This window comes from Leucoraja erinacea, chromosome 14 (assembly GCF_028641065.1).
Source record: "Leucoraja erinacea ecotype New England chromosome 14, Leri_hhj_1, whole genome shotgun sequence".
NCBI classification, from domain to species: domain Eukaryota; kingdom Metazoa; phylum Chordata; class Chondrichthyes; order Rajiformes; family Rajidae; genus Leucoraja; species Leucoraja erinaceus.
Window position 1 is genome coordinate 53,772,854 of NC_073390.1, and position 26,203 is coordinate 53,799,056.

Sequence of the window (26,203 nt, forward strand, 5' to 3'; positions counted from 1 at the left end):
TCTTTACTACTATTTTATTACATCACATAACTGTTGCTGTCTTAGCTGTACGTGGTCTGTCACCGGAGCTAGAGAGAGAGATCGATGGGTGGGGAAGTTGCAATTATACTTCTGATAAGGGGAGTGGTTAGTAGTGGTGAGGTCACTATATTAAAGGTACATGCACTAGTCATCTACATTTAGCATTTAGCATTTGGTGAAGCAGCATTTGGAGTATTGTGCTCAGATTTGGTCACCCTGGTATAGGAATGATGTTGGAAAGGGTGCAGGAGTGATTTACGAGGATGTTGCTTGGTCTCGAGGGCCTGAGCTATCGGGAGAGGTAGAGCAGGCTAGGGGTTTATTCCTTGAAGTGCAGGATGAGAGGTGATCTTATGCAGGTGTATAACATAATGAGAAGAATAGATCATGTAAATTCAGCCTTCTCCCCAGAGTAGGGAAATCAAAAACCAGAGGACATGGGTTTAAGGTGAGGAGGGAAAGATTTAATAGGAACTTGAGGGGCAACTTTTTTACACAAAGAATGGTCAATATTTGTGGCCATGGGGCCAGTGTTTAAGAATAAGTGGTAAGCCATTTAGAACGGAGATGAGGAAACACTTTTTCTCAAAGAGAGTGGTGAGTCTGTGGAATTCTCTGCCTCAGAGGGCGGTGGAGGCCGGTTCTCTGGATGCTTTCAAGAGAGAGAAAGATAGGGCTCTTAAAAATAGCGGAGTCAGGGGATATGGGGAGAAGGCAGGAACGGGGTACTGATTGGGGAAGATCAGCCATGATCACATTGAATGGCGGTGCTGGCTCGAAGGGTCAAATGGCCTACTCCTGCACCTATTGTCTATTGTCTATTGATATATGGAACGAATTGCCGGAAGAAGTAATTGAGGCAGGTACTATCACAACGTTTAAGGAACATTTGGACAGGTACTTGGATAAAGTGGATTTAGAGGAATATGGGCCAAATGCTGGCAGGTGGGACGAGTGTAGATGGGGAATGTTGGGCGGGGGTGGCTGAGTTGACCGAAGGGCATTCCATGCTGTAAGACTCTATAACTCTGAGTGCAGAGGAGATTCACCAGGATGTTACCCGGATTGGGGAGAGATTGGCATAGACTGAGTTTGAGACCACACCTGGAGTGTTGCGTACAGTTTTGGTCTCCAAATCTGAGGAAGGACATTATTGCCATAGAGGGAGTGCAGAGAAGGTTCACCAGACCGATTCCTGGGATGTCAGGACTGTCTTATGAAGAAAGACTGGATAGACTTGGTTTATACTCTCTAGAATTTAGGAGAGTGAGAGGGGATCTTATAGAAACTTACAAAATTCTTAAGGGGTTGGACAGGCTAGATGCAGGAAGATTGTTCCCGATGTTGGGGAAGTCCAGGACAAGGGGCCACAGCTTAAGGATAAGGAGGAAATCCTTTAAAACCGAGATGAGAAGAACTTTTTTTCACACAGAGAGTGGTGAATCTCTGGAACTCTCTGCCACAGAGGGTAGTTGAGGCCAGTTCATTGGCTATATTTAAGAGGGAGTTAGATGTGGCCCTTGTGGCTAAGGGGATCAGAGGGTATGGAGAGAAGGCAGGTACGGGATACTGAGATGGATGATCAGCCATGATCATATTGAATGGCGGTGCAGGCTCGAAGGGCCGAATGGCCTCTACTCCTGCACCTAATTTCTATGTTTCTATGAAACAGTGATGAAAGAACTCTGCAAACACGTCGGAACCTTGTTCAACTTTTTTTGGGGCCGTCGAAGCCATTGTGTTGTAAACATCGCCCTGACACGAAACCAAGGGAATGCAATTTCAAGCGAAACAAGTGAATTCATGTTCTTGCTGCTTCGAACAAGTCAGTTACTCGGAAGTGAGAAATGGGGGTCATAGAAGAGACTTGTGGACCCACCGGCATGAAATTGGCGACAAAATCCAAAGTGTTGATATAGATCAAAAGGGCTCTGCTGAAGATGTGCCAAGTGCAGAGACAAGCAGATGAATGTGACATTGTGTCCAAGTTGGACCCTGCGCAGGTATCAGGAAATGACAAATTAAATCTAAACAAACCCGACAAAGGAACAGAACAGAGTTCGAGTCCAGAGCCAAATCTGTGAAATTCCGTCTCCAAACCTAGAAAGAGAACAGGAAGATTCTGAAAAGTTGGTTATTATAATTTAAAAGAGGGCAATTTATGATATAAATGGAATATATCAGTTACTTGTATCATATTGTTAAATATGTAAAGTATAGATAAAATTATTGATCTTTTCAAATTAAAAAAACAGTTTAGTTTATTGTCATGTATTTGTCACGGAGGAACAACAAAAGCTTGTTGTTGCATGCTAACCAGCGAAAATACATAGAATAGAATAGAATAGAATGCCTTTTATTGTCATTCAAACAACTTGGTTGAACAAAATTGTATTTTCTACAGTCTTACCTTACAAAAAAATCCAAGACCCACACTTAACACAGTTTACACAAACATCCATCACAGTGAGTCTCCAACATCTCCTCACTGTGATGGAAGGCAAAGTCTTTATCTCTTCCCTTTGTTCTTCTCCCGTGGTCCAGCAGTCCAACTGCAGAGTCGAGGTGAACTGGGGCTCCGATGTTAAAGCCCCCGGCGGGCGATGGTAAGTCCCGTGGCCGTTTAAGCCACGCCGGGCGATGTTAGGCCCCGCTCCGAGTCCTTTAAACCTCGAGATTCCAGCGGGAGAAGTCGCCGTCGCGGGAGCTCCGAAAAGCGGTCTCCCACTAGGGACCCGCGAGCTCCTGATGTTCCCGTCCACCGAGTCTGCAGCCGGAACCTCCGAAGTCGGGTCGCAGCCGCGCGCCACCACAGCTCCTCCCGCTCCGAAGACAGCCAGCTCCGCGATGGCGAGCCCGCAGGCTCCGCGACTGGAGCCCTCAGGTTGGTCCCGGTTGGAGGCCGCCGCTTGCTCCTCGATGTTAGGCCCAACGACACCGGAGATCTGACGGAAAAAGTCTGGTCCCTGTACAGGGAAGAGACTAACGGTTTCCCCACCCCCACATACACACAGCTAAAGAATAAAGAATAATAACTAGACTCAAGACATACATTTAACAAGACTAAAATAAAAAATATATTTAAAAAAAGATAGGCACCGCTACACCACAAGCTTACAATCCCTCTGTTACAAATCCATCCACAGTGTACCAATACATGATAAAGGGAATAGCATTTAGTGCAAGATAAAGTCAGATTAAAAATAGTCTGAGGGTTTCTTCTGCAGTAGGTAGTTGCTCAGGACCGCTCTCTAGTTGTTGATAGGATGGTTCAGTTGCCTGATAACAGCTGAGAAGAAACTGTCCCTGAATCTGGAGGTGTGCGTTGTGGAGTAGTGTAGGTTTGTGCTTATCTATGTGGGGACATGGAGTCATCTTTGGAAAAAAGAGTGACAAGGCCTACCTGGTTCCTGTCAATCTAACACTGAATGGAACAAATAGGCTTATTCAGAAGCTTGGAGACAGGACATGTGTTATAACGTGCAAATAAATCTGTATATCCCACCACCAATCATATCTTCCCATCCCCACCACTTTCTGTCTTCCACAGAGACTGTTCCCTCCGCAACTCCTTGGATCACTCAGCCCTTCCCACCCAAACCATCTCCCCCTGTACTTTCTCCTGCAACCGCAGAATACACCTCTCCCTATACCTCCTCCCTGACCTCCAACCAGGTGCCCCAGCAGTTATTCCAGATGAGACAGAGGTTCACCTGCACCTCACCTACTGTGTCTGGTGTTTCCAATGTGGTCTCCTATACATTGGTGAGACAAAACATAGACTTGTATCGCCAAACATTTGTGCTTGGTCTGCCAAAGCCTACAGAATCTCCCACATACAAACCATGTATCTCCTCTTACATAGAAACATAGAAAATAGGTGCAGGAGGAGGCCATTCGGCCCTTCGAGCCAGTACCGCCATTCCATATAACCATATAACAATTTACAACATGGAAACAGGCCATCTCGACCCTTCTAGTCCGTGCCGAACACATATTCTCCCCTAGTCCCATACACCTGCGTTCAAACCATAACCCTCCATTCCTTTCCCGTCCATATAATTATCCAATTTATTTTTAAATGATAAAAACGAACCTGCCTCCACCACCTTCACTGGAAGCTCATTCCACACAGCTACCTCTCTCTGAGTAAAGAAGTTCCCCCTCATGTTACCCCTAAACTTCTGTCCCTTCATTCTCAAGTCGTGTCCCCTTGTTTGAATCTTCCCTACTCTTGGTGGGAAAAGCTTATCCACGTCAACTCTGTCTAACCCTCTCATCATTTTAAAGACCTCTATCAAGTCCCCCCATAACCTTCTGCGCTCCAAAGAATAAAGCCCTAACTTGTTCAACCTTTCTCTGTAACTCAGTTGCTGAAACCCAGGCAACATTCTAGTAAATCTCCTCTGTACTCTCTCTATTTTGTTGACATCCTTCCTATAATCAGGCGACCAAAATTGTACACCATACTCCAAAATTGGCCTCACCAATGCCTTGCACAATTTTAACATTACATCCCAACTTCTATACTCAATGCTCTGATTTTTAAAGGCCAGCACACCAAAAGCTTTCTTTACCACCCTATCTACATGAGATTCCACTTTCAGGGAACTGTGCATTCATTGTGATCATGGCTGATCGTCCCCTATCAATAACCCGTGCCTGCCTTCTCCCCATATCCCTTGACTCCACTAGCCCATAGAGCTCTATCTAACTCTCTCTTAAATCCATCCAGTGACTTGGCCTCCACTGCCCTCTGTGGCAGGGAATTACATAAATTCACAACTCTCTGGGTGAAAACGTTTTTTCTCTCCTCAGTCTTAAATGACCTCCCCTTTATTCTAAGACTGTGACCCCTGGTCCTGGAATGCTTTCTGTCCTGGGCCTCCTCCATTGCCAGTGAGGCTGCAGGCAAACTGGAGAAACAGCACCTCGCATTCCTCTTGCATGGCTCACAACCCAATGGTTCAACATTAGATAACTTACCCAAACACTCTTTCCCTCACACACCCCTTTTTCCTCTTCACTCTGCCACCTCCATTCCTTCCTCTGGCTTCACAATTCACCCCTCTTCGCACCTTATCTCACACCTGTCTTCTTTTAATCCCTGCCCTTTGTCCAACCATCTAACCATATAACCATATAACAATTACAGCACGGAAACAGGCCATCTCGGCCCTACAAGTCCGTGCCGAACAACTTTTTTCCCTTAGTCCCACCTGCCTGCACTCATACCATAACCCTCCATTCCCTTCTCATCCATATGCCTATCCAATTTATTTTTAAATGATACCAATGAACCTGCCTCCACCACTTCCACTGGAAGCTCATTCCACACCGCTTCCACTCTCTGAGTAAAGAAGTTCCCCCTCATGTTACCCCTAAACTTCTGTCCCTTAATTCTGAAGTCATGTCCTCTTGTTTAAATCTTCCCTATTCTCAAAGGGAAAAGCTTGTCCACATCAACTCTGTCTATCCCTCTCATCATTTTAAAGACCTCTATCAAGTCCCCCCTTAACCTTCTGCGCTCCAGAGAATAAAGACCTAACTTATTCAACCTATCTCTGTAACTTAGTTGTTGAAACCCAGGCAACATTCTGCCTATCAAAATCCCCCCTCACCTGTATCCACCAAGGGTCTCGACCCGAAACATCACCCATTCCTTCATCTACAGAGATGCTACCTGTCCCACTGAATTACTCCAGCTTTTTGTGTTAATCTTCCACCAATCAGTCAGGCTTTATCTTGCCCCTCCTCTTCCAGCTTTTTACCTCCCCCCCCCCCCCACAAATTGTCTGAAGAACGGCCCCCACCTGAGACGTCACCTACCCACACTCTCCAGAGATGCTTCCTGACCCACTGAGTTACTCTCTCTTGATATATAGACAGTAGCATTACCAACAGGTCACGGAGGCGCAGCGGTAGAGTTGCTGCCTTACAGCGAATGCGGTGCCGGAGACCGGTTTCGGTCCCAATGACGGGTGCTGTCTGTACGGAGTTTGCACGTTCTCCCCGTGACCTGCGTGAGTTTCCTCCCAGATCTTCAGTTTCCTCCCACACTCCAAAGACGTGCAGGTTTGTAGGTTAATTGGCTTGGTAAATGTAAAAATTGTCCCTAGTGGGTGTAGGATGGTGTTAATGTGCGGGGATCGCTGGTCAGCATGGACCCAGTGGGCCGAAGGGCCTGTTTCCGCGCTGTATCTCTAAATTCCTGAAATGCCCAGCGTCCACAAGGTTGAAACATTGTGTTTCATCAAAGCTTGAATCAGTGACACTAGATCATCAGAACTAAAATTTGTTTTGCCATTTATTTATTCAGTGGATTGATGGATTTGTTTTTTTTTATATGTGTATGTTCTCTGTAGAATTCTCTGACACAAAGGTGCTGACAAATTGCTTGAAGGCTGTTATTTCATACATCCTTACAGCAGCCGACATAACAAAGAGAGTTGGAAACAAGTAGTTGTCTAAATGTTCACACTTTATTAAGTTCACTATATTCTGTCATCTTGAGATGTCTGATCTTGATTTCTGCACATTTTGTCTGGACTTCTTGTCAGATCTATTGTCCAGGGTTTTCAGTTAACATTCCCTGGTGCTTGTTTGTTGGTGGGCCTTTTGGAAATAAATTGTATAAAAGTCTGGAGAATTCTGGGCAAGTTGCATTTTAACTACTCCTGGCATCGGGTAACACAGGCCAGTGGAAGATCATGAAGAGACATTCAGCCCAGCCCACTCTCTCAATTTTTTCTTACCATTTGGTCCCTGGCATGATTCCACAATCTCTACTATGTCAGTGATTTTTCACCAAGGATAGACACAAAATGCTGGAGTCATTCAGCTGACCAAGCTGCATCTCTGGAGAAAAAGAATGGGTGATGTTTTGGGTCGAGACTCTTCCTCAGACTTGGCATCGACCCAGAACGTCACCCATTCCTTCTCTCTAGAGATGCTGCCTGTCTCATTGAGAAACTCCACCATTTTGTGTCTACCTACACTGCTGGAAATGTTGGATATGGAATAGAGGAATTGGAACAGAGGTTTGCTAAGATTGGAGTTTGGAGATAGATTGGGTAAATAGAAGCAGATGATTGAGAACACAAGAGAGAGAACATATAACAGCGCTGGAAACGTGTACAAAGGAAATGCAGATGCTGGTTTAAACTGAAGATGGACACACAATGCTGGAGTAATTCAGTGGGAAAGGCAGCATCTCCCGAGAGAAGGAATGGGTGATGTTTTGGGTTGAGACTCTTCCTCAGACCCAGAAACATCACCCATTCCCTCTCTCTAGAGATGCTGCCTGTCTCACTGAGTTACTCCAGCATTTTGTGTCTATCTACACTGCTGGAAATGTTGGATATGGAATACCACAGGTTGTTTTGAAATAATAACTAGAAGAGAATGCTGGAAATGTCCAGCAGATCAGGCAGCATCTGCGGAAAGAGAAATATTAAATCACCATTTGCAGCTTGCTGGAGTAGCGGGGCCCTATTCATTACTCATTCAAATAGCCAAATTTTAACAGATTTTGTTTATTTTTCTATATTTCTTAATATATTTGTCTAGTAATTATTTAGCAATGGTTCCATCTAGACCTTGCGCTGCCTCGGCAAGGCCACCAGCATAATCAAGGACCACTCACCCCGCTCCCATACGTTAGGAGATACAGAAGTGTGAAGTGTATACCTCCAGATTCAGGGACAATTCCTTCCCAGTTATTATCAGGCAACTCAACTGTACTCTCATTAGCTAGAGTGTGGTCCTGACCTCCCATCTACTTAACTGGAGACCCTTAAACTGTCTTTAATCAGACTTTATCATGTACCCTTTATCTTTTATCTGTGCAATGTGGATGGCTTGATTGTAACCATGTCTAGTAATTTCTTTAACTGGATAGCATGCTGAAAAAAACCTTTTTCGCTATACCATGTATTATTGAACATGTGACAATAATGAACTAAAACTGAACTTAAGATGTTTTTAAAACTATTTTTAATCTTAAGATTGTAAAATATTATTTCCTTTAATTTTTGTACAATTTTCAACTCTTGTTAAAAAGAGTTTGGAATGTCCAATAGGCATAAACAAAAGCAGTGAAGCAAGCACGAGCTGTCTGATGGGTGACCAGTCAGCGTGGTCACCCGGTCGGTGCCCTGTCGAGGACCTGATTGCCTGGTTGGCAATGGAGAGATGATTGTGGAACTGCCCCCGCAAAGTCATTGGTGGTGTGCAGGCATGATGTTGAATGTATATTGTCACGTTTACTGAGGTACAGTGAAAAGCTTTTGTTGCATGCTAATCAGCCAGCGGAAAGACAATTCATGATTATATTTGAGCCATTCAAAGTGAACAGATGCATGATAAGGGAAAACATTTGGTGCAAGGTAAAGTCTGAATGAAGATAGTCAGATGGGGGCGCAGCGAGTCGGCTGCCCTGCCAGCAGTGTGTTCGTTATTTCAACTTTTTTTTTTTTTTTTTTGGTGTGTCTAATGTTAGTTTAGGTGTCTCTTGGTGTATCTTGCGTGAGGGTGGGGGTGGTCGACGGAGAGGCAACTTTTTCCATTTGGTCACCTGCCTCGCGGCCTAACAGCTTGTATTGGAGCGGCCTTTCCCGGAGTTGAGCACGGAGCATCAGCAGAAGGCACAGCGTGGAGTTTTCCATCACAGAGCGGGGGCAAAACCTTGCCTTGCAGAGAGGTGCGCTCCGATCGCTGGCCTGGTGACTTTGGCATCATGGGGCTGTGGTCTGCGGAGCTTCTAGCCGCGGGCGGAGCTTGGACTTACCATCCGGAGCCTGGGATCCCTTGCTGGGGATCGCCGGAGAAGAGCTTCGACCGCCGGCCTGCGGTCTCTAACATGCTGAAGCCGCGGTCTCCGGTAGAAAAGTGCCGATTCGGGCGCTCCAAGCCGCGGAGTGTGTTTGCCCATCCCGACGTCGAAGGTTTGATCATCCCGATGAGAGGGCCTGTACATCCAGCCGTCCGTAGCGGCAACTACGGAGGGTTTATGGACTCGACCACGGACCCCTGAACAAAGGAGGAGGTCATGCCTGAACTTTGTTGCCTTCCACCACAGTGAAGAATGCTGTGGTGGATGTTTGTGTTAAATTCTATTGTGTATTGTGTGTTCTTTTTAAGTGTATCGCTGCTGGCAAATTCAGTTCACTGCACCTTTGGGTGCATGTGACGAATAAAATTGACTTTGACTTTGACTGTGGTGTGTCCCAGTCAGTGAAGCCTATGTACCAATATTGTGTTGCTCACGCTGGTGCTGACATTATTTTGGGCAGGGAGTCCGATCCCAGCGCAGAAACAGGTCCTTCGGCCCACTGAGTCAGCGCTTACCCTAACACTATCCCACACACTGGGGACCATTTACAATTTTTACCAAAGCCAATTAACCTACATACCTGTACGTCTTTGAAGTGTGGGGGAAAACCGGAGCTCCCAGGGAAAACATGCGTGGTCATGGGGAGAACGTACAAACTCCATATAGACAGCACCCGTAGTCAGGATGGAACCCGGATCTCTGCCACTGTGCTGCCTCATTGTCTTTCTTCACTGTTAACCAGCACCTTCCTAATCCACCAGCTCAGATTTTAACAGGAATTTCTCTTCAAGTGATTTGATAATGATCAATTTTTTAAAAAAAATCTAAAGTGGCGATCATGAAGGAAATAACAGATTGCAGCAACGTTTAATCAATTTTGCGATTAAACCTGTGTCGAAGAGCTTCTCAAATGCAATAAGGCCTCTTTCAGCAGCTTTGAGTGATTGCCCAAATAAGTATTGTGAAACTGTGGTCTCGTCTATACATCCAAAAGCCAATTAGCCACATGGGCCAGTGGTGGCAAAGTAGCGCATGACCCAGCTGGGAGACACGTCTCGCCCAGGTCACTCCCTCTTCTCTCCTCTCCCATCAGGCTCTCAGCGCCAGAGACCCAGGTTCAATTCTGAACTCAGGTGCTGTCTGTGTGTAGTTTGCACATTCTGCCTGTCGTAGGCAAATGGTGAACTGATATTACGTGATGAATTAGAGTAACAAGAGTAGGCCATTCAACTCGTCCCCTGTTACGCCATTTAATTAGATTATTTATTGCTCTTTTACTTTAATGACCCTTGCCTATACTATTCCCGCATCGCCAGAGTTCCTTAAAATCAAAATATCAGTTTCTCTGCAGAACCCAGGGAGAAAGTTACAAAGGTCCACAACCATCTGAATGAAATGTCCTCGTCTCTGTCCTGAATGGTTAAAGCCTTGGAAGTTGCAAGTTCTAACTCCAGCCAGAGAGCATGTGATAGTGACACTTGCTTAACTGTCATAGCATTATATCTCGTATAAAAAGTCATAATACGGTGACGTACTCCAAAACAGCAGCTGGTGCGTTTGGATATTGATATTGAATAAAGAAAGACACAAGGTGCTTGAATAACTCAGTAGGTCATGCAGCATCTCTGGAGAATGTGGATAGGTGACGTTTCGGTTTATAGAAACATAGGTGCAAGAGCAGGCCATTCGGCCCTTCGAGCCAGCACAGTCATTCAATATGATCATGGCTGTTCAACTAAAACCAGTACCCTGTTCCTGCTTTTTCCCCCATATCCCTTGATTCTTTTAGCCCTAAGAGCTAAATCTAACTCTCTCTTGAAAACATCCAGTGAATTGGCCTCCCCTGCCTTCTGTGGCAGAGAATTCCACAGGTGTGCAACTCTCTGGGTGAAGAAGCTTTTCCTCATCCCAGTCCTAAATGGCCTACCCCTTATTTTTAAACTTGTTATGGACTCCCCCAACATCGGGAACTTTTCCTGCATCTAGCCTGTCCAATCCTTTAAGAATTGTATATGTTTCTATAAATGCTCCAGGTACGGTCTCACCTGGGCCCTGTACAACTGCAAGAGGACCTCCTTGCTCCTAAACTCAAATCCTGTCGCAATGAAGGCCAACATGCCATCAGCTTTCTTCACTGCCTGCTGTACCTGCATTTAACTTTTACTGACCAGTGATGGCATTGAAAACTAAGATCAATTAATATATTTTGATGGTACACAAAAAAGCTGGAGAAACTCAGCGGGTGCAGCAGCATCTATGGAGCGAAGGAAATAGGCAACGTTTCGGGCCGAAACCCTTCTTCAGACTGATCGGGGGCGGGGGTGGGCGGGGACAAGAAAGGAAAAAGGAGGAGGAGCCCGAAGGCTGGGGGATGGGAGGAGACAGCAGGGGGGCTGAGGAAGGGGAGGAGACAGCAAGGACTAACAAAATTGGGAGAATTTGATGTTCATGCCCCCAGGATGCAGACTCCCCAAGTGGAATATGAGGTGCTGTTCCTCCAATTTCCGGTGCTGCTCGCTGTGGCCATGGAGGAGACCCAGGACAGAGAGGTCGGAGACGGAGTGGGAGGGGGAGTTGAAGTGCTGAGCCACCGGGAGGTCAGCTTGGTTATTGCGGACCGAGCGGAGGTGTTCGGCGAAACGATCGCCCAACCTACGCTTGGTCTCACCGATATAGATCTGCTGACATCTAGAGCAGCGGACGCAATAGATGAGGTTGGAAGAGGTGCAGGTAAACCTCTGTCGCACCTGGAACGATTGTTTGGGTCCTTGAACGGAGTCGAGGGGGGAGGTAAAGGGACAAGTGTTGCATCTCTTGCGGTTGCAAGGGAAAGTGCCCGGGGAGGGGATGGTACGAGAGGGAAGGGAAGAATTGACAAGGGAGTTATGGAGGGAGCGGTCTTTGTGGAAGGCAGATATGGGGGGAGATGGGAAGATGTATTTTGATGTTGTGCTGGTTAGCAACTCATTGCTGCATCTCATAAATGCATTCAAATTTAAACATGCCCCATTTCAAGTTGCGTGCTGGTTTTGCAAAATCCATTTCACAATATTTTTTCCAATCCGTTGGTGATACATCAAATGATTTTGTTGCCCGCTATCCGGTGTCTTGGAGTGTCTATGTTAACTTCTGAGGGCTATGCTGTGCCTCCTTTGTTCATAACCAGCTGACGTTATGACAAAGCTGGTGACATATTGGAACCAGCAGATTATTTGACGTGAGTTTCCTGCACAGTTTGGTACTTCCATTTGCAGAAGGACAGCATGCTAATCAATACATTTTTCACGCTTGCACTACAAGAGAACTTAGCCTCAGGCACACAATTATCTAGTCAGCCCTTTCTTGACTTTCAAGGTTCTGAGGATGTTCAAGGTCTATGGCATTTTAATTTTCATTAAAAATTTACAATGTCATTTGTTGCTGGACTATTATGCAATAAGGAATGTGCAATTAATTCAGTTTTTCATTATTAAGGTTCAACCATATTGTGCTTTTGTTGACCGCTTGGTTAGTTTTATTAACTTAGTTTTATTAATTAACACTTTAGTTTAAAGATACAGCATGGAAACAGTGTAGGAAACAAATGCAGATGCTGGTTTAAATCGCAGGTAGACTCAAAATGCTGGAGTAACTCAGCGGGACAGGCAGCATCTCTGGAGAGAAGGAATGGGTGACGTTTAGGGTTGAGACCCTTCTTCAGACTGGCCCTTCAGCCCAACGAGTCCGCGCCAACCTGGATCACCGCATACACTAACACTATCCTAAACGCACTAGGGGCAATTTACTATTATACCAAACCAATTGGCCTGCAAACCTGTATGTCTTTGCAATGTGGGAAGAAACATGAGCTCCCGGGGAAAAAAAACCCCATCCAAGTCACGGGGAGAACGTACAAACTCCATATAGATAACACCTGCAGTTAGGATCGAACCCGAGTCTCAGGCGTTGTGAGGCAGCAACTCCACCACTGCCACCTTTCTTGTGGACAAAAGCAGGTTAGTAGCTTTATTGAGAAACTGGTCATTTTTGTTCATTCTACCTTCCAACTGTATTGATTGCATCGTATTGAAGTGTACATCATTAGGGAGCAGCCAGACTGTGTTCTCCTGCCTTACACACAAAAGGAGTGAAAGTGTATTATAGTATAATCATTGGGAAAAAAATAATATTAACATTTTGGAAAAGCCAACAATCCCCACAATTAAAATGTGGATTATGGAGATATCTGAGACCTTACACTTGGAAAAAATTAGACTTGTCTTAATTGACAAACCAGAATTATTTGCTAGAATATGGTCTCCATTTATTGATTTTCTGAAAGGGTAAAGCCGGAACGGAAGCTTGGCTGAAACTTGAATCCAGGATTGGATGAATAATTACATAGAAACATAGAAACATTTAGGTGCAGGAGTAGGCCATTCGGCCCTTCGAGCCTGCACCGCCATTCAATATGATCATGGCTGATCATCCAACTCAGTATCCCGTACCTGCCTTCTCTCCTACCCCCTGATCCCCTTAGCCACAAGGGCCACATCTAACTCCCTCTTAAATCTAGCCAATGAACTGGCCTCAACTACCCTCTGTGGCAGAGAGTTCCAGAGATTCACCACTCTCTGCGTGAAAACAGTTCTTCTCCTCTCGGTTTTAAGGATTTATCCTTAAGCTGTGACCCCTTGTCCTGGACTTCCCTAACATCGGGAACAATCTTCCTGCATCTAGCCTGTCCAACCCCTTAAGAATTTTGTATATGCTTCTAATAAAAATATATATTTTTTAAAAGAAGTGAAAGTGAGCTAAGTGAAAGCAGGCTTTACAGGAGCTGTGGAGAAAAGCGATGTATCGGGTCAGAACCCCATGAAGAGTTCTGGCCCATAACTCTTCTCCAGAGATGCTGCCTGTCCCAATGAGTTACTCCTGCATTTTGTGCCTATCTTCTAGCATCTGGCCGTTCTTTCCTGCATATTAGAGGAGCTCTTTAGAGTTTTAAGATATTGTCCGTGGCACATGCACAGCTTAGTTTTAGTTTAGTGATACAGTGTGGAAATTGGCCCCTCTGCCTGCTGAGGCCATGCTGACCATCGATCACCAGTACGCTAGTTCTATGTTATCCCACTTATGAATCCTACACAGAGGCCAATTAACCTACAAACCCACACGTCTTTGGGAAGTGGGAGGAAACCCACGCAGTCACAGAGAGATCGTGCAACATTCACACAGACAGAGCCTGGATCTCAGCCCTACTGCTCTGCCACTGTACCACTGAAATTTATACCAATTGAAACAGTATTAACATGAACGCCCACATTTCCTTGATTATCGTTGCTTTTTGCATATCTTCCATTCATTTCTCCTAAGTAGATTCAAGATTCAAGATTCAATTTAATTGTCATTTGGACCCCTTGAGGTCCAAACGAAATGCCGTTTCTGCAGCCATACATTACAAACAAATAGACCCGAGACACAACATAATTTACATAAACATCCATCACATCGCTGTGATGGAAGGCCAAAAAAACTTATCTCTCCACTGCACTCTCCCCCCCCCCGATGTCAGAGTCAAAGTCAAAGCCCCCGGCTGGCGATGGCGATTGTCCCGCGGCCATTAAAGCCACGCCGGGTGGTGCGAGGTCGCACACCGGGTCTTGGTGTTAGAGCCCCCGGCGTGCGCTCGCAGAGTCCCGCGGCCATTCCAAGCCGTGCGGGGCGGTGATGTAAGGCCCCGCTCCAGGAGCTCTTCAACCCCGCAACTCGGGCGGGAGAAGTCGCCGTTGCAGGAGCCCTGAAAAGCGGTCTCCCTCCAGGGACCCGCGGGCTCCCGGTGCCGCCGTCCGCCAGACCCGCAGTTGCAGCCTCCGAATCTCCAGAGGTCGGGCCGCAGCAGCAGCAGCGCTCCACCACCGCTCCACCCGCTCCGGACTCGGCCAGCTCCACGACGGTGAGGTGAGTCGTCGGCACCAGAGTCCCTGGTCTTCTCCTGTTGGAGGCCGCTCCTCGTTGCCGCCCCAAAGACAACGGAGACCCGACAGAAATGGTCGGGTCTCCCTGCAGGGAGAGATTTAAAAGTTACCCCCTCCCTCCCCACCCCACCCCCCCCATCCCCCCACACACACCCCCCAACAAAAAATAACAAAAACTACATAGAAACATAGACAAAAAATAAGAAAAACGCGGACGGGCTGCAGAGGCCGCTGCTGATGAGAGTCGCGCCGCCTACCGCCTACCAGTTCAAGAGTACTGCCTAGATCTCTCGTTTCCCCTTTCCCCTAACTCATTCTGAAGAAGAGTCTTGACCTGAAACATCACCTGTTCCTTTTCTCCAGAAATGCTGCCTGACCCGCTGAGTTACTCCAGCCTTTTGTGTCTGTCTTCAATTTAAACTAGAATCTGCAGTTCCAGAGTTTACAGAGGAACCCGAGCCAATTTGAATACCATTGTTTCACCTAATGTCCACTCTCCTTCATCGACTGGGTGAAATCCCCACGCCTATTCAAAGGGATAGGAAGGACATTCTTGCTATTCAGGGAGTGCAGCGTAGGTTTACAAGGTTAATTCCCGGGATGGCGGGACTGTCATATGCTGAGAGAATGGAGCAGCTGGGCTTGTACACTCTGGAGTTTAGAAGGATGAGAGGGCATCTCATTGAAACATATAAGATTGTTAAGGGCTTGGACGTGCTAGAGGCAGGAAACATGTTCCTGATGTTGGGGGAGTCCAAAACCAGGGGTCACAGTTTAAGAATAAGGAGTAAGCCATTTAGAACGGAGACGAGGAAACACTTTTGCTCACAGAGAACGATGAGTGTGGAATTCTCTGCCTCAGAGGGCGGTGGAGGCCGGTTCTCTGGATACTTTCAAGAGAGAGCTAGATAGGGCTCTTAAAAATAGCGGAGTCAGGAGATATGGGGAGAAGGCAGAAACAGGGTACTGATTGTGGATGATCAGCCATGATCACATTGAATGGCGGTGCTGGCTCGAAGGGCCGAATGGCCTACTCCTGCACCTATTGTCTATTGTCTATAGGGATCATCCCTGAATCATTGATCTTTCCTTGCAGTTTTTGTTGAAGGATTTCTTCCAGTTCTTTCTGTAAATTTACTGGTTTTCTGTAGTCGAAAAAATCTTTGGGGAATGCAAGCCTCCTGCCGAATAACTTGCTGTCGACCTTGAAGGCTCTACACATATCAGTTGCTGGCAGACTTTGAGCGTTTTCCCCTTTGAACAGAAGGAAGATTCGGTAGTGTCGTGCAAAATAGCATAGGGTGATAGGAGGAGGAGGAGGAGGAGGTGGGATTTCTTTAGCCAGAGTGTGGTCAATCAATGGAATTCATCGCCGCAGACTGCAGTGGAGTCCAAATCATTTTCAAAGCAGAGATTGATACGTTCTTGATTAGTACGAGGAGAATGTTGAGAGGGAAAAATAGATCAGTGATGATCAAATGGCAGGCAGACTTGATGGGCCAAATGGCCTCTCTGCTCCTTAGTGTAGGGGTGTCACAGCGGCGTTGCGGTAGAGTTGCTGCTTTACGGCGCTAGTGACCCGAGTTCAATCCTGACTACGGGTGTTGTCTGTACGGCGTTTCTACGTTCTCCCCGTGACTGCGTGGGTTTTCTCCGGGCGCTCCAGTCTCCACCCATGCTCCAAAGATGTACAGGTTTGTCGGTACGATAAAATTGTCCCTCGTGTGTAGGACAGTGTGAGCACTGATTAGTGCTCGGATGGGCCAAAGGATCTGTTAATGCGCTTGGGCTATAAAGTCCCAGAATATTAAGCGGGAAACTTGGCTTCCTGATCGTGAATGCAGAGTAATATGTGAGGATGTGTGTACCTCCACGATAAGTATTGCCTGAAATCTGCCAATATCTGCAACTACAATGTTGATTATGGGGGAGAGGAGAGCAGATCTAGGAATGCTTGTGAGGATGGCTGGGGTGATGGAAATATTTGCAAGATCTCTATTGTGTATTGAGGTCCTCTGTTCAAGGGGAACTGACATGACATCATTTGCTTTAGATAGAGACCAGACCCACATGTGAACAATCCAAATAATGAATCTCTCCAGCTGCAGAGCACCATTAAGTGGACATGTATCCACTGAGAGGGATTACACTTGCTCAGAGCCCAGCATGAGAATAACAACGGGGCTGTTCATCTTGCTCATTGTTGCCTGACTGGGCGCTCGGCTATACTTGCGATATCTTCATTTTTCAGCCATTTGCAGACCCGGTTTCTTTTGAGCCTTGGGAGCAAATCAAAGCATTTTGATCAGACAACAAAGGCCATGAGATGGTAGAGATATGATGGACAAACCACAGACATGGTCGTACCAACAGTAAGTTTAGGGGGGAAGTGAAAGGAAAAGCTGGGGGGGGGGGGGTTTCATCGATCGGTGGATATTTTTAAGGCAGTACTTAAGTGTCAAGTCAAGTCAAGAGAGTTTATTGTCATGTGTCCCAGATAGGACAATGAAATTCTTGCTTTGCTTCAGCACAACAGAACATAGTAGGCATGAATACAGAACAGATCAGTGTGTCCATATACCATTATATAAATATATACACACATCAATAAATAAGCAGATACAGTGCAAATAAACAGATAATGGTCTATTAATGTTCAGGGATTTGTTTCAGTTGAGTTTAATAGCCTGATGGCTGTGGGGAAGTAGCTATTTCTGAACTTGGACATTGCAGCCTTCAGGCTCCTGTACCTTCTACCAGAAGGCTAAATAATAATTGATAGCGATTGCTGGTGGGTGGGTGATTTAGGGGCACGATGAATTGAAAATTGAGACCAGTTGATAAGGCATGGCACTTGAGGATGCATTTCCCGACCTTGATTATTGATGTGTGTGGACGTTGATTTTTCTAGCAACAATGTATCCAGGTTGTTGTGACGCAACCCTTGACATTGACCTTCAGGATAAAGACCAGTTCTTTCTGATATCTGGATTCTTACCTTGAGATCCTCCCAGCTTTCTGCACATTCCAGAAATCTCTCCCCCTTTCCATGTTCCCCGCCAGAGCCTCAGTGTATTGCCCATCAACATGACATAGAAACATAGACAATAGGTGCAGGAGTAGGCCATTCGGCCCTTCGAGCCTGCACCGCCATTCAATATGATCATGGCTGATCATCCAACTCAGTATCCCGTACCTGCCTTCTCTCCATACCCTCTGATCCCCTTAGCCACAAGGGCCACATCTAACTCCCTCTTAAATATAGCCAATGAACTGGCCTCAACTACCCTCTGTGGCAGAGAGTTCCAGAGATTCACCACTCTCTGTGTGAAAAAAGTTCTTCTCATCTCGGTTTTAAAGGATTTCCCCCTTATCCTTAAGCTGTGACCCCTTGTCCTGGACTTCCCCAACATTGGGAACAATCTTCCTGCATCTAGCCTGTCCAACCCCTTAAGAATTTTGTAAGTTTCTATAAGATCCCCTCTCAATCTCCCAATGACCTTCTTTCTAATGTAATGGCCCTGCTGAAGTATCCAGCCACTCCCAGCATAGTTGCCTTTGGTTGATGCTATGAACATTCTAAGTTAGTGTGCTGCCTGCATTGCACTCAGTATGCTAATTGACTGGGGGGTGTACATTATTATGTCCACATCCGGTTGTAGGCCCATTACATTTAAGCCCCAATGTAATCAATAAAGAATATTATTGCTAAAGAGGTGTGTGTGGTAAATTATGCGAATTGTGGTCCAGAATGTGGTATTAAAATTTGAACGAGAATTAGTCCTGAGAATGCATTGCTGTCTGTTGACTTTAGTGTTTACAAATGAAATTAAGGGAATTTTTAAATGATTTTTTTAAAGATATATATATATATATATATATACAAAGTTGATTAATCATCCCAACAGTTCACCTGGAGTTATCAGTGCACATAAGTTTCCTGCTGTCTAAATGTGAAAGAGTTTTAAATTGCTTTATTTCTTCATAAAAATGGATATACTGCATGCATTCAAATGTTAAAGTTAGGCAAGGGACATTTCAAATATTATCCGTCCCTTTCTCATCAACCCCAATGGCTATTAACATTAAATAGTGATTAATCCATTATGTATTTAAGGGGTTTCTGGGGGAAGATCTATATTTAATAGATTTTATAAAATAACCATATAACAATTACAGCACGGAAACAGGCCATCTCGGCCCTTCTAGTCCGTGCCGAACATTTATTCTCACCTAGTCCCATCTACCTGCACCCAGGCCATAACCCTCCATTCCTTTCCCGTCCATATACCTATCCAATTTATTTTTAAATGATAAAATCGAACCTGCCTCCACCACTTCCACTGGAAGCTCATTCCACACCGCTACCACTCTCTGAGTAAAGATGTTCCCCCTCATGTTACCCCTAAACTTCTGTCCCTTAGTTCTCAAATCATGTCCTCTTGTTTGAATCTTCCCTACTCTCGATTTTATTTAATTCTGCCAATATTGGTTGGTTATAAATGCTTTCACTCCAAAAGCATGCTGGCCATTTTCCACATAATTGCAAAATAAAGTTTATTAAATGTTAAATTACAGTCAAACCATGTGAAGGAATATTCTGTCTATATTCTGTCTGGTGTCCATTTTATAAGTTTTCAATTCCTTGGGGATTGAAATAAATCGTAACATGTAATAATGAAGCTATTGGAACCTAAGGTTTACTGGGAGTAATTATATTATAGTTAGATAATCATAAAACCTTCAATAAGAAAAGTATATTTGTCTTGCTGACAGATCTTGAACATTGCTATAGAGTATGAAATCGTGGACATTTTAATGTGAAAGTTATTGAATCTGTCTTTCCCCATTTTGTGTCTTACCATTTTAACTCTGTCTTGCATTTTGACTATGTCAAATTTTCAACATTGCTTTTAAATTTAAACATTACCTAATTTGCTGCAAAATTATCTAATATTGACTGTTACCCCCAATAACATGTAACCAACCAATGTAGGAGAGATGTTCTCAGGTTGGAAAGGGTACAGAGAAGATTTAGGAGGATGTTGCCAGGGCTAGAGGGAGGTTCTACTGCAGTTGTACAGGGTCTTGGTGAGACCACACCTGGAGTATTGCGTACAGTTTTGGTCTCCAAATCTGAGGAAGGACATTATTGACATAGAGGGAGTGCAGAGAAGGTTCACCAGACTGATTCCTGGGATGTCAGGACTGTCTTATGAAGAAAGACTGGATAGACTTGGTTTATACTCTCTAGAATTTAGGAGATTGAGAGGGGATCTTATAGAAACTTACAAAATTCTTAAGGGGTTGGACAGGCTAGATGCAGGAAGATTGTTCCCGATGTTAGGGAAGTCCAGGACAAGGGGTCACAGCTTAAAGATAAGGGGGAAATCCTTTAAAACCGAGATGAGAAGAACTTTTTTCACACAGAGAGTGGTGAATCTCTGGAACTCTCTGCCACAGAGGGTAGTCAAGGCCAGTTCATTGGCTATATTTAAGAGGGAGTTAGATGTAGCCTTTGTGGCTAAGGGGATCAGAGGGTATGGAGAGAAGGCAGGTACGGGATACTGAGTTGGATGATCAGCCATGATCATATTGAATGGCGGTGCAGGCTCGAAGGGCCGAATGGCCTACTCCTGCACCTATTGTCTATGTTTCTATGTGAGCTACAGGGAGAGGTTGAGCAGGCTGGGTCTCTATTCCCTGGAGCGCAGGAGGGTGAGGGTGATCTTAGAGAGGTGTATAAAATCATGAGGGGAATAGATCGGGTAGACGCACAGAGTCCTTGCCCAGAATAGGGGAATCGAGAACCGAAGGACTTGCGTTCAAGGTGAAGCTGGATAGATTTAATAGGAATAGAGGGGTAACTTTTTCACACAAAGGGTGTATGGAATGAACTGCCAGAGAAGGTTGTTGAGACATGGACTATTGCAATGTTTAAGAAATAATTAGACCTGTACATGGATAGGACAAAGCTTCGAGGGATATGGGCCAAATACAGGCAGGTGGGTTTAATGTAGATGGGACATGTTGGTCGGTGTGGGCAAGTTAGGCCGAAAGGCTTGTTCATGTGTCATGTGTCCCTGATAGGACAATGAAATTCTTGCTTTGCTTCAGCACAACAGAACATAGTAGGCATTGACTACAAAACAGGTCAGTGTGTCCATATACCATTATATACGTAAATACACACATGAATAAATAAACCGATAAAGTGCAAATAACAGATAATGGGCTATTAATGTTCAGAGTTTTGTCCGAGCCAAGTTTAATGGCCTGATGGCTGTGGGGAAGTAGCTATTCCTGAACCTGGTCGTGAACCGACTGTATGAATAACTTTTTATTGCTTAGTTCAATTGAGCTTGTCTAACCAAATGAATGGTTGGCATTTGTAGGCCTTTTGAATGAGTTTGCAGAGTCTGTGTAATCTGAGTAATGGCATCACTAATATTCACAGACTTTCAACGTTAATTGGAAAATATGCAACCCGTTCTGTAAATATCTGTTAAAAATGCCTTTCAACCAAATGAGATGCCTTCTGTCTGAGATGATTTTATCTTTGCATAAATCTGTTAACTTATTTATTTTTGAATTTGACACTTTGCTAATACAAAGTTCATTAAAATGGAAATGCTTAATAATTTTAAGTCAAAGTAATTATTTCCTCAATATAACATCATGTTTTTCTTTTCCCTGTGCAGGGCATGGTGATGGGGTGAATCACAGATTCAAGAGAGGTACTATATTTTAATTGTTTTTTAAATGTTCTGAAGTAGATTACAGCTTGCAAACATTTACAGCAGCATAATTATTTTGAATTTTTATTTCTCTGGCAGTTTGACTTGTAACAATACTAGGGGCAAATGCAAACATTTTAATTCGCAGCGTCTTATTGTGGCAAGCATGCCCGTCATTAATGTTTGGGTTTAAACATTTGCCCAAAGGTGTAGCCTTGCGTTCCATGGACTGTTTTAGATGATTATTGGGGAGCCTCTGATAGTTGCATTGTTGATTGGCAGTGCAGTCACATGGTTTAGTTTGTGCTTTATTGAGCAGGATCTGGTGGGTATATTTTCTTTGCTCATTCTCATTTATTGCATTTACTCTGGATGATCGCAGTTGGCCAGATGTCCCATCAATGACCAATGAACTCTATAGTAAACCGTCAGAATAACAAGCCTCTACATGGCGGATATTGGATATAATGGACCGAGGCTCCTGTTCCACTGCACCACTCCCCACCACATCCACCAATTAAAGTTATAGACTCGTTCAGCATGGAAACAAGCCCTTCAGCCAAATTTCCCACAATAACCAATATGCCCCATCTACACTAGTCCCACCTGCCTGCATTTGGCCCATATTCCCTCTAAACCAGTCCTATCGATGTGCAGTACCTGTCCAAATGTCTCTTAAACATGGTACTACCTGCCTCAACTACCTCCTCCGGCAGCTCGTTCCATACACCCACCACCCATCACTCCTCAGTTTTCTATAATATCTTTCTCCCCCTCACAGTAAACCTATACCCCCTTGTTCTCGATTCCTTCATGGGGCTGTCCCACTGTACGAGCTAATTCAAGAGTTCCCCCGAGTTTGCCCTGATTCGAACTGGGAGAATTACGGTAATAGCCGCCCGTATGTACTCGGGGGCTCTCGTGGACATTTTTCAACATGTTGAAAAATCTTCACGAGTCTTCACGAGCTTATCGCGTTTCCCGAGTACCTGCCGCTAGCCGTTACGAGCCGCTAAGAGACGCCCCCGAGCTCCAACGTACCCACTACGTACATTCTACGTGCTTACCACGAGTTTTTTTTTTTTTTTAAACTCGGGAGAGCTCTTGAACGAGCTTGTACAGTGGGACAGCCCCAAAACTCTGGGGAAGAGACTGTCCATGTCACAATTACCCAACGATCTGACACCGCGTGATGGTAGCCTCCAGTTGGGGGAGGGGAGAGAGTTACAGGGCCTGTCCCCGGTGCACTGTGTGTAGGACAGGGGGCTCTGTGGCTCCCCGGCCTGTGTGTATTACTGTTATTTAACACCCTGCCCTCCCCCAATCACCCCGTTTATTCCCTCCGGCCTTGGGTTGAACTTGGTACCACTCACTCGGTTCTAGCGGGTTACACAATCGGCAATAACGGACACCATCCCCCGCACCATGGTCCATTATTTTAGGGTTTACGGTATTATTATATTCCTTTATTATATCCATTTGCGTGAACATTTAGTGAAACTGAAAGCCAGGAAATAAATAGGTTATTATCAATGTTCAATATTTGTTTTACCAGGTTTAGTTCCTAGACATTTACATGCAGTGCTGGAGTAACTCAATGGCAGGCAGCATATATGGATCTACATGTCTTTAAAAAATATATAGATCAGCATGTGCAGTTCCATGTTTCTACGTATTAATTTGTCCACATGCTGTCTCCAAAGGCATCTCCCGTACAATCGCTATGGTAATGATTAGGCTTTTCATGAAATACTTTTTTTTCTTATTTTTACTGAAACTATTCGCATTTATGGAGATTTTAAATCATAACATTATAACAAATCTGTTTATTTATGCTGTATATTTACTGACTATCATAATTGAGGAGCAACTTGCATTTGTACTTCTAGATGGACTTCATATTTGCTTTGAGTGCCCAAACACATGTATTGTTGCTGTCAATACAAGTTAGATTATAGTGATGCTGCAGTTTTTTTCCACTGGTATATAATCTGACACAAAGGGCGTTCTACAATTCTTCTTTCTTGGAATTTGTGACAATGAGAGCTGTCGATCTGTATGAAGCTAAGTGCCGAGCTGACGTGTAATTCCACCAACTGGCAGGTTGACAGTCCAGCAAATGTTTAGTTTAGGTTAAAGATACAGCACAGAAACAGGCCCTTCGGCCCAGCAAGTCCGTGCCGACCAGCGACCCCCCCCCTCCCGCACGCACACGCGCACACACGCACGCGCACACACGCACACGCATGCACGCACAATAATTTACAATTATACCAAGCCAATAAACCCTCAAACCTGTACGTCTTTGGAGTGTGGGAGGAAGCCAGAGCACCCGGAGAAAACCCACGCAGGTCACGGGGAGAACGTACAAACTACATATGGACATCGCCCAGGGTCAGGATCGAACCCCAGGTCCCTGGAGCTATAAGGCAGCAACTCTACCGCTGCGCCACTGTGCTGCCCTGATGAGGTACTCAGGAATTGCTGGTAATACCTGCTTAAAAAAAGCTTTTATGGTGGAAAGTGGGGCAGTGAAGGAACACTAGGTAGGATGTGAAAATAGATTAAGGCTTTATCGTGGAAGGTTTAGCCAAATTGAATTGCTTTTAAATAAAACCCATTTGTACATGCTTATTACCGATAAATTCAGGATCAGGTTAAATTGCAAAAAACACAAAGTGCTGGAGGAACTTTGCGGATCAGGCAGCATATCTGGTGAACATGGGTTGGTGATGTTTTAGATCGGACCCTTCTTTGAGCTGACTGTAATAGGGGGGAGAAATCTGGGAAGAGTTTAGGATGGGATGAAACCTGGCTAGTGATAGATGGATACAGGTGAAGAAGGGTGGATTGGTAGATGGATAAAGGCAAGGGATAGAGAAGCAGACAAAGTTTGTGAGTAAACGGGGAAGAGATGTGAAATGGGTGTGGATGGTGGAAGGAATTTGAAAATATTTTGAAAATGGAAAATATTTTTTGTGAAATAACAAATATTTTCTGTCAAAATAGAAGTGAAAAAATAGAATGTGGTGAGACCACATCTGGAATATTGTGTACAGTTTTGGTCTCCTAATTTGAGGAAGGACATCCTTGTGAATGAGGCAGTGCAGCGTAGGTTCACGAGATTGATCCCTGGGATGGCGGGACTGTCATATGAGGAAAGATTGAAAAGACTATGCTTGTATTCACTGGAGTTTAGAAGGATGAGGGGAAAGGGAAATTAAAGAAACATATAAAATTATAAAAGGACTGGACAAGCTAGATGCAGGAAAATGTACAATACAATACAGTACAATTTATTTGTCATTTGGACCCCGTTGAGGTCCAAACGAAGTGTCGTTTCTGCAGCCATACATTACAAACAAATAGACCCAAGACACAACATAATTTACACATACATCCATCACATCGCTGTGATGGAAGGCAAAAAAAAACTTATCTCTCCACTGCACTCTCCCCCCGATGTCAGAGTCAAAGTCAAAGCCCCCGGCGGGCGATGGTGATTGTCCCACGGCCATTAAAGCCACGCCGGGTGATGCAAGGCCGCGCACCGGGTCTTGGCGTTAGAGCCCCCGGCGGGCGCTCGCAGAGTCCCGCGGCCATTCCAAGCCGCGCGGGGCGATGGTAAGTACCCGCTCCAGGTGCTCTTCAACCCCGCAACTCGGGCGGGAGAAGTCGCCGCTGCGGAAGCCCCGAAAAGCGGTCTCCCTCCAGGGACCCGCGGGCTTCCAGTGTTGCCGTCCGCCAGACCTGCGGTTGTAGCCTCCGAATCTCCGGGGGTCGGGTCGCAGCAGCGCTCCACCACCGCTCCACCCGCTCCGGACTCGGCCAGCTCCGCGACGGTGAGTAGGACCACAGCTCCGCAACTGGAGCCCCAGGTCGTTCCTGCTGGAGGCCGCTCCACGTTGCAGCCCCAACGACAACGGAGACCCGACAAAGAAAAGGTCGCGTCTCCCGTGCAGGGGAACATTTTTAAAGTTACCCCCCCCCCCCCCCCCACACACCCCCGCACACATACACCGACAAAAAAAAGTAATAAAAAAACTACATAGAAACGAGACAAAAATAATAAAAATACAGACGGACTGCAGAGGCCGCTGCTGACGAGAGTCGCACAGCCCACCGAGCCCATTCAGCTCCCTGTCCATAAAGTACAATTTACCTCAATCCCATGTGATTTGATTTTGCACAGTAATCTCTCGTGGAAGTATTGAAAGCTTACTTCAAGTCAAAATACACCACATATACTTTCTCTCTCATTCCCTCTGTAAGTTGCATCGTTAGAAACTACCATTGCATTCTCAACAGATAAACATTTAACTTTCTGAATTTTGGAAGATGTTTTTTCTTGCAAAATAATCTACTGCACAGATTAAATAACAATTACACATCTTAGACAATGAAAGACTCGGTGAGAGAAGGCGACTGAGGAGAGTACAAAGGAACCTCTTCCGTTTTGACAACTTCCTCAGCAAACTGCTTCAAGGAAGGCTGACATCTCAAAGAAAACACTGTTCAGCTGAGGATGTGTGCGCTGAACACTGGCACATCACATCAATGGTGCCAGAACAAAGGATACTGCCTGAAATACATTTAATAGCTTCAACTCCTTGTGCACATTGCACTTTAAGATTTTCATCTGAGTTCATAGATCA

General features: G+C 45.1%; 1 protein-coding gene across 1 annotated transcript in view; it reads left to right on the forward strand.

Moving 5' to 3' along the window:
• The window catches only part of clstn2a (calsyntenin 2a), a 526,456-nt gene that overhangs the window by 132,933 nt on the left and 367,320 nt on the right, over positions 1 to 26,203 (forward strand). The window contains exon 2 of the mRNA XM_055646430.1: positions 21,513 to 21,548. Coding sequence (XP_055502405.1) covers positions 21,513 to 21,548 — 36 coding nt within the window. The remainder of the gene's footprint in view (positions 1 to 21,512; positions 21,549 to 26,203) is intronic.